The 10,082-nt window shown below is 36.0% G+C and overlaps 1 protein-coding gene across 1 annotated transcript; it reads left to right on the forward strand.

The window, feature by feature from the left end:
• The first annotated feature begins 729 nt into the window (after positions 1-729).
• snai3 (snail family zinc finger 3) lies at positions 730-6,741 on the forward strand. Its single transcript, XM_079591912.1, has 3 exons — positions 730-972; positions 2,636-3,094; positions 6,047-6,741. Exons 1-3 carry the CDS (start codon positions 894-896, stop codon positions 6,226-6,228), a joined length of 720 nt encoding a protein of 239 aa, XP_079448038.1. The 5' UTR covers positions 730-893; the 3' UTR covers positions 6,229-6,741.
• The last annotated feature ends 3,341 nt before the right edge of the window (positions 6,742-10,082 follow it).

Here is a 10,082-nt window from a genome sequence, read left to right on the forward strand (position 1 = left end):
ATTATTTTGAACAAAAAATAAATAAATTGTTCACCACAGTAAATTCATGCACAAACCCATTCAGCAGTGCGATAGGTTGAAAGGTCAGTACTTTGTTTAGGGTTATTTATAATTTGTAACATATAAATATGGGAATATTGGGATAGTTTGAGAGTTTTGAGACACAGAGTTACTGAAGTTCTTAATTATGTTACAAGTTACAACATGATCTCCCTTGTGGGAAAAAAACATATAATGAGGTACAAGTTAAATAAATTATAAACTCTTTAAAGAAATTGTTAGCCTATTATTTACCACCGATAAAGCTATAAGCTGTCAGATTTATTTTTTTAACCTTTATATTTCAAGCAGATTTTAGACGTTTCGTTGGGACATTTCTGTTGGGATCTAAACAATAGGCTACAACAAAGCGAAATATTATAAATTATTTTATTTTATGTAGCATAAGAGATTAAATGATTCACCACATTTTAAGCATTTAACATTGTCTAGTATAAGTCTAAACATAAGCTATTGTTTTCGACCTTTTGCTCAACGAGTCGAGTTGTCTAATAGAGAGTGAGGGTGAAAACAAAACAAAAGAATTTGTCATGCTTCATCAAAACATAGTTGTGTGTTGTTTTGATCGCGCGCGTGCACCTGTTTGCTGCGGAATGTCGCGACACACTTGGCCCCGCCCACTTACACTTGTTCTTCCTTTCTGATTGGTTGATCCAGCTGTCCGTCTAGCTCTATCTGCACCTGACTCTCTCTTCTCTTCTTCACTCGAGAATGTGGCGCTAAGAACAGCCTTTAAACATCAGCTATTTATTCAACACTCAACATCTCCCGCTTAAAGCTCGTGCTCGTGGCCAGAAGGCAAACATAGTTTCCTTTTAAAGACGCAAAATACGATGCCAAGATCTTTCCTGGTGAAGAAACACCTCACGAACAAGAAGCCTGACTATGGAGTGCTGGATTCAAAGAAGCACGGTAACTTATCTTCAGACTCGGACTTAAAATAATACATGTCTGGCTTGTTAAAGATGTTTGTTCTGTAGTCTATGATAGACCTGTTTGTTTATTTATTTCATAGGGTTATTTTTAATATAATTTCGATATTTGTAACTTTTTTTTCGCAGAAATAACATTGGATAATATAGCCTAATTCACTTTTTTTGGTTAATTTGAAAGGTATAAATGTATGGGGAGGAAATATTAGTTTTGAATAATTATGATATTCTGAATGTACAAATTATTACAAATCTTACAGTTTAACGTGGACAATATCACAGATGTTCTAATCTTAATGCAAAATAAATGCATATTTACTTATAATAGTCTTTCAGGTTAATATGATAAAATGCAAAATGCATGCATGGTAATTATACAAGATTTGAGATATATACTGTACAGCCTGTCACGGCTAGATTCACGACATGCTTGTGTGTTATTTTTATTATTTTGTTCCCTTACTGTTTTTTATTTCTTCCATTGATGATCTTCTCTGACAAAATGAATAAGGTTTCATTTGTTAACTTTAATTATCTGCAACATAAACTTAACGACTAGGATTTGATAATCTTACCATGTTAATTGCAGTATATACTACATTATTAAAATCAAAAGTTGTATTAATATTATATAAATAATAGACCTGAGCTGACAGGAACTAACAATGAATCAACAGTTGTATTTTTATTAACTGTTAACTAAGATTTTTTTTTTAAATTCAGGAATAGATTAATTGCTCATTGTTAGTTAAATTAGTGAATGCATAAACTAACATTAACTAATGGACCCTTGTAAAGTGTTACCATAAAAAAAGAAAATTTGCCACAGGAGAACATTCACAAATATGATGCAAGAACAAAACACTAAACTTGGTTAAAGGTAGTTATCTGACTAAATTATTTGAGAAAAGTGGAAAACTACAGCTACAGGTTTGATTTTAATTTGCAAAAAAAAAAAAAAAACGTGTAAGATATTTTAAGGCTTGAAGAATTTTTAAAGGAAAAAACATTAAAATATGTAATTATGTTGATTAAAGATGAGTTTAAAGGGATAAAACTATTGACTACAGGGGACTTTACATTTTAAACCCAATGGTTGGGTTTGTCCATATTTGAGCAGAACATTGAAGCAACCCTGCATTATAGAGTGCAGTGAGTTCATGGATGACAACAGAAACCTCACACATTCAAGTTACACTTGCTCTTATGTTGAAACTAAGGTGGATGATGGGAAATCAATCATGTTTAAAGGCACATTTTATTAGTCAGGCTCCAGGGTTAAACAATTGAGAAATAATCCGGTAACACTTTACAATAAGGTTCATTAGTTGACACGAACTAAGAATGAACAATAATTCTTCAGCATTTATTAATACGGTATTAAAATCAAAGGTTGTATTTGTTTGCATTAGTTAATGTGAACTAACATGAACACACAATGAACAGCTGGATTGTTATACCAACATTAAAGATAAATACTCCAACAAATGTGTTGTTCAAATCAAATACATTAACTAATGAACCTTTTTGTAAAGTGTTACCAGTAATATTTGGGAATTATAGAAATGTATTTGAATGTTGACCAATGAATTCAGGTTATGTTATAAGAAAGATCTGATCATGTGCATTACGTATCTCCTCAGATGTGAATTATATTGAATCTTCAAGCTCCAAACTCAAAGCACTGAATCCTCACGGGACTCTGTGTCCTTCGGGATTGAGCTCGACTTTACGGATGAACCCGATCAGTTCAGGGATGTACGTTCCTCCACAGAACCCGGTTCTGGGTCTCTCTTTCCCTTTCCCTGTGACGCCCAGTCCTCTCCCAGATCCACGGTCATTCCCGCTTTCCCAAAGAGTCCTTCAGGATCGCAGTGACGGATGCTTCGACTGCCAGAGAGCGTTCCTGAGCTTCTCGAGTCTGGCAGACCAGAGGCAATGCCAGAAGTTCTTCATCTGCAAGTTCTGCGAGAAGGAGTATGTGAGTCTGGGAGCGCTGAAGATGCACATCCGCACACACACGCTGCCGTGTGTGTGTAAGCTGTGCGGGAAGGCCTTCTCCAGGCCCTGGCTGCTTCAGGGACACATTCGCACACACACAGGTACGATCAGACTCGACGGAGGAAAAGCTGGCGCTCAAAAAAGTTTTCTCAACATACACTCTTAAAAATAACGGTTCTGAAAGGGGATTTTCTCAGTGATTTTTATTTGAGAAAAGTGGAGAACTACAAAAAAACTGTAAAAAATTAGTTACATTTACGGTAAAAAAAAAATGGCAGCTGTGGTTGCCAGAAATGTACGTTAAAAAATACGGTAGCAATATTTTATTTTCAGACTTAACTTAAATTTACTGTAAAAAAAAAAATATTTACCGATATATTGAAGTACTAATATCTGTTTTATACCATTGTAATACACTGACAAACACCAATCACAGCGGTGATGAGAGTCACATGATCAATCAAAGCTCATCATAAGTAGCTTTTCCACAAACTGAGAAAGTTAATATTAATATATCGAAGCTGCACAATCATTCACACAAACACTAAACACCATTAATTTAACAACATTAAATGTAACATGAAATCCTAATGTACATAACTGATTAGAAAAATTAAGAAAAACTATGAAGAAACAGTTATTTCAACAAAAAACATCAAATGTAAAGTGTCACGCAGGGAATTGTGGGAATGTCAATTTACGTTTTTTCACTTTAAGTTTTTTAAACTTTCTGTTAACCAATTAACATTTTACCATTAAAAATAAAATCACAGTATGTATATGTATGACCATAAATGACAGAGTATTTTAAGTCTATTTTGCTACTATGTGAAAAAAATCCAGCAAAACGCGCCAGCACGTTTGTCGACCCCAGAGGGTTAAAATCACAATATTTTTATTTTATTTTAAATGCAAAAATATATCAATATATATACATGGAAAAACAAAAAGCTGATAGGAAAAAGCTCAGTATCCGTTATTAATATTTTATTGGTTCTCTCTTAGTTTTGCATGTGTTCATAATTTCTTTGTGTGACCGCCTGGACCAAAATTATGTTGGACAGTTTGGCAGGTTGCATTGCGTTATTATCACAAATAAAACAAACAAATAAGGGTGAAGATGTCAAATTTCTTAGGCTCATATGTCTTCATATACAAGTTAAAAAATGATAAGTTCACGGTCGGTGGAGCCAGTGAACCCTTTGTCCAATAGAAAGGTTCTTCATGGAGCCGTCGATGACAATACATTATTGGTAGCACGTTATTTTAAGGTGATGTAATTACACATTACTACATGTACTTACTGTAGTAATAACAGTAAATTATGCAAACTTTATAGTAAGTGTATGTAGTTCATTAATATTACTCAGTACTTATTTGAATAATCAAACCTTAATAAAGTGTAACCCCTTTATTTTTAAGAGTTTTCATTTCATATCTTCTGCTTGTGTGAAACACAAATTGAGAATAGCTATGTTTCCATTCAAAGTTGCGAATTTAACTTATGCGCAAAAATATGAATATCGCATTAAACATTTGCGAATAAACAATTCACAGTAACCGCTGTCGTGTTCTCTTGCGTTCGCATGCTGGTGTTCGGGAACACACTCGTGTGTGAGACGCTTCTGGAGGGAATTAAACAACCGAATCATTCTGATCAGAAACACCAAACCAACATTAGAGATGATGCGATGCCATTGGTCCGCTGGTTACTCCAGTTATCCAATCACAGCTGACGCTGAGGAATCGCCACATGAGTTTATTGTTGCGCATCGAGGGATTTATTCTGTAAATGTGTGTCCATCATAGTTTATGTGCATGTCTTCATATCAGATAAAAACTTTAACCAACTCAATAGAGCGCATCCAGTTTCCACCCAGCATTAATTTTAATGCGAATTCCCAAAATATGCATACAAATAGGTGGGTGGAAACAGTTCGACCACCAAACTCCACAATGATCACAAACGCTGAATTAAACTAAAGTGAGTCTACACACCAAAACTTGAGTCAGTTTTCCTTTCCACAGTCTCTAATCTTGTTCTCGTTTGTGTTGAATTACACACAGAGCCTTTAGATATGTCAAATAGATGTCTATTATATATTATGTATTTAGATATGTCTGTTTTCACATTGCTGACGGCAAAAGACATTGGTTTTCACTTCACATCATGACAATAATGAAAATGTGAACGCAAATGAGATTTGAGATCGACAGCACAGGGGAAATGTTTCTTGTAAAACAAACTCCAAAAATGTCTAATAAATGTTTTATATATAATGCATTATAAAAGTATTTAATAAGCACCTTATAATGCATCGTATGCTCTCATGAATAATTGTTATAGTTATAATACGTTATAATACTTATCTATTTATTGTGACATCTTTAGAGCAGTTTCAGATGCAACAAGGAATCTGCTAATATTATAATGCACTTTAACTTTTGTTTGCTACATTATGAATACCTTTATAAAGCATAATACATGATAAAGGCTTTAAATAAGTTTATTTTCCACAGTGTAAGTGGCATTTTCATTTCAGGTGAAGTGCTTCTAACAGAAGTTTGAAAATTATGCATTTTAATTTTGAAACACACACACACACACACACACATAAAACATAATGTCTAATAAAGCCTTTATAACACATTATAAAATAATTTTAATGCATTAATTGTGCACCTTATAGTGCAATCGTATGGTTTCATTAATATTTGTAACCAGTTATAAAGCATTATATCTATTAATTGTTACAGCTTTAGACCAATTTCAGATGCAACAACTGATTCCGCAAATATTATAATGCATTTTAACTTTAGTTTGCAGTTTTTTATGAAAAAAAAATCAAATGCTTTATAACCTAGGCCTATATTATGAATACCTTTATAATGCATTATAGGTGAAGTGTATTTCCCACAGTGTAAGTAACATTTTCATTTCAGGTGAACTACAGTATACTTCTAACAGAAGTTTGAAAATGATGCATTTTAATTTTGAAGAAAAAAAGTATGTAAAATGCTAAGACCTAACTGGGGTGATGTGGTGTGTCCAGGTGAGAAGCCGTTCTCCTGTCCTCACTGCAGTCGTGCGTTCGCTGACCGCTCAAACCTGCGAGCGCATCTGCAAACACACTCCGAGATCAAGAAGTACCAGTGCAGAAGCTGCTTCAAAACCTTCTCCAGGATATCTCTGCTGAGCAAACATGAAGAGGCCGGCTGCTGCCCCGTGTCCTGATGTTCCTCCAGTTAAAGCGTTCGTTCACACACACACATGTAAACTCTGTCAGTAATGACTCTCCCTCATGTTGTTCCCCGTCAGACTTTCCTTCACTGCCACTTGGACTATTTTAACATTGTCTTTACTAACTTTCTGGGTCGGCAGGTTTCAATTACAACAGAAGCCTATGGAGGAGTGAGACCGCGCTCAGATTTAATCACTAATATCTTCACTTGTGTTCTGAAGATGAAGGAAAGTCTGACGGGGAACAACATGAGGGAGAGTCATTACTGACAGAGTTTATATTACTGTGTGAAATAACTCTTTAAAGACGATCAGATCTTCTGCTCGGACAGATCTGCTACACTGACTGATACACTGAATGCTCTTTGGATTGAATGCAAACTATAAAGCACAATACGGCGTGTGAGAGTGGCCTTGCATATTTTTTAGTTGTTCTAATGATGATTTTTCAGGTTATGGTTTTGTAATGGAGAAATTTCTAAGAAAACAATAAAATAATATTTTTCTAATAACATATTATGTGTCCTGTTTAGTATAACAGCTGCCATTTACTTGCTCACGACACTAAAAAATGGTGGGTTAAAAACTATTTGTTAAAGTCCCCCTGCAGTCAATATTTTATCCAATATTTGATCAACAAAATGACTTATTTGAACATCTTCATGGCTTAAAATATCTTGAATGTAACTCGACACCCTTGCCTCATTTAGTATGCGCGGTTCTATGAATATGCAAATGAGCCCCGCCTCCACTCACTCACTCACTCACTCAGAGATCCACTGGTTGACGATCACACGTTGATCTGATTGGTTACAAGGTAGTGTGTGACGTCAGAAACACCAGCGATTTCAAACCGTGTTTTTGAGACTGTCTTTGGTTCACTGCAGTTTTAAGCAGAAAATACTCAGCAATGCTGTCGACTTATGAACTTACACATGATTTGTCTTAAAGCAGATTAACAACACCACATAGACACATAAACAACATTAAAAGCTGGAGTTTCACCATGTTTGACTCAACACTCGACTATTTTATTTAATACTGTTTAAAAACTGTTTACTATATTGCTGAATTAAAATTATCCCAAAATAGGTTGCACATTAAAGCCACACAGAAATACTAGAGCAACAACACAGGAAACATTCACAATCAAAAGGTGAACATTTATTAATAAGCAATACAGCGTATACAGTTAAACGAAATTGCTTTTTAAAAGTTTAAAGTTTCATAACTTACTTTTACAAACAAATTCGACCATATTTCGCTTATTTTTTCACCTGCCAACGGACACACTAATAGCACTACAGCCAAAACCATCAGCCAAGAAACACTGAAAGTTGGGAATCGATAGGATTTTATCCTCTCCGTTTCACACTGGGTAAAATTACCCAAGCATGGACAAAATAACCCAAAAAATGACCCAACAGGCTCAAACCAGTGTATGATTGTTGAACTTTTGACTTCACATGCCAAACGATCCTTCTTCCCAGCGCGCACAGTATTAATTAATATGTCTATATTGAGGGCAGCTGAGCAGAGGAGGATTCTTCGAGGCTAAATAAAACCTACAATGTTTCCCATTTGTAATTGTGCATGGAAAAACTCCTTGTATATATACAGTATATATATATATATCTGTCTATTGGCAGGTGGATGGAGGTCAGCTGGGGGCCGTAACGGCACCATGGATCTCGGGCTGTGTTCGAAATCACCCCTGAAACCCTCATTCACTATTCCCTACATTACATTACATTCCCTAAAAAAAAGAAAAAAGAAAAAAAAGGGGGCGGGCCCTATGATTTCTGCCCGGAATCTCAGAATCCAGTCATAAAATAGGAGTTTACTGTAAAACGCGGAATTCAACGAATTTTGAATTCGTTGCCGCTTTCACATAGTTTGTGCTGTTTGATAATCATTAAAAACTGAGCAAACTGGCACCTCCAGTAGTAATTAAAGGATGTACTGTATCTTGAACTCTGTAATGGAAACTGTAAACCTTAATTAATAATCAATAAAAAGGCATGTATACCCGTATGATGTTACGCTGTAGCCACATTGGACCAGCGGTCGTCAGATGAATGATGATCACTGTGAATGGATGTGCGCTGCGAATGGTGCGGACACCACTGCGAATGGCTGTGCGCTATTTAATGGTGTAGTATAGGACGATTTCAGACACAGCCTTTGTTTCTATAGTTACCCTTGTTATTGATTACCCACACCTGTGTCTTGTTAGCCTCTTGTTTTCCTATATACCTCAGTGTTTCACTTGTCTGTGGTCGGTTGTTGTCCTTTCATATAGGTCTCTTTTCTCTCATCTAAAAGAAATTTAGAGTTTGTCTGATCACTGATTAAAAAACAACACTTTTCCCCTACAGAATTCTATTTCGCTTTACTCAATAAATCAAACAGAGCTTGCAATATATTGTCAATGAAGCTGAACCGCATTGAAACCTATGATGGATTGAAGCACCCGTATTAAGGTCTGTCTCCGTCTGCACGTCTCTAGTGTTTTTACTATAGTCATGACACAGCAGACACACACTGGAATGTGTTCGTTTATCCGCACTGGAGCCGGAATGACCAAAGCTTCACCTCCAACACTAAATTTACATCCGTCTCATTCCTCAGCCGCAGTCCACCAATCCCACTGTCTGCAGGAGCTTCAGTGTGCTCTCACCAGCACGTTTTAATGTTTATATGAATGAATTATCCCAACAATTAAGTGACTGTAAGACTGGATGCATGCTGGGTAATATCTTAATCAATCATCTTATGTATGCTGACTATCTGGACATTTTTTCTCCAAGCAGTGCTGGCTTTCATCAGCTGCTAAATGCTCTGAGTATGGGATTAAATATGATGTGAAATATAATGCAACGAAGAGTGTTGCCATGATATGTAGAACAAAAGGGGATAAGGACCTTCATTTTGCAGATTTTTACATGTCAGGGCAAGTACTAAAACAAAATATTTGGGGCATATGATTAATGATGAAATGTGTGATGATGACGATATGTATAGGAAGTGACGGATGTTATATGGCCAAGCTAATATGATTGTGAGACAATTTTATATGTGTTCGGATCAGGTTAAGATAAACCTTTGTAGAGCATACTGTACTTCTTTTTATACTGCTTAAAAAAGTGAGCCTATGTAAGCTTCAGTTTGCCTACAATGATTGTATGAGGATTATATATAATAAACCGAGATGGAGCAGTGCAAGTAATCTATTTTGTATGTCAAGAGTAAAACCCTTTATGGCTTTATTGAGAAATTTGATGTATAAAAGCATTTGTCGGCTGGATAATTCACAGAATGCTATTATCATGCTGTTGTCAAACCCTAGGCAAAGTGTGGTGCGATACCAGTCATCTATGAGAAAGTATTGGCATGATTGTCTATTTTAAATTATTTGTATTGTATGTAATGTTGTGTAGGTTGTTGTATGTTTTCTCTCTGGACCTTGAGTCTGGAAATAAAGCTGAATTGAACTGTATCTGAATCTCTGGTTGAGAAAGAGCTGGATAAACTGCAGGCCTGAACGCAGACGTGATCTTGACCCCCTGTCACCACATGCTCCATGACGTTTCTCCTAACTATAACCACTGTGACTCCACAAAAGTCTATAAATACGCTGTAGTTAGGGTGAGGGAGGCATGGGCTCGGCCCTAAACTGCTTCAGACGGGCTAAAATAGATCTTGAGGCGCTATTTCTGTCCAGATGAGGAATGAGCCAAGCAGGACGCTTCTATTCCCGCTTGCCTCTGGAATCCAGAGAGTTTCCAACTACCCTAATGAGTCAGCGTCTCTGTTTCCACTGGTGTCTGCACACTCCATCACACTCC

This window comes from Phoxinus phoxinus (assembly GCF_949152265.1).
Source record: "Phoxinus phoxinus genome assembly, chromosome: 2".
NCBI lineage: Eukaryota > Metazoa > Chordata > Actinopteri > Cypriniformes > Leuciscidae > Phoxinus > Phoxinus phoxinus.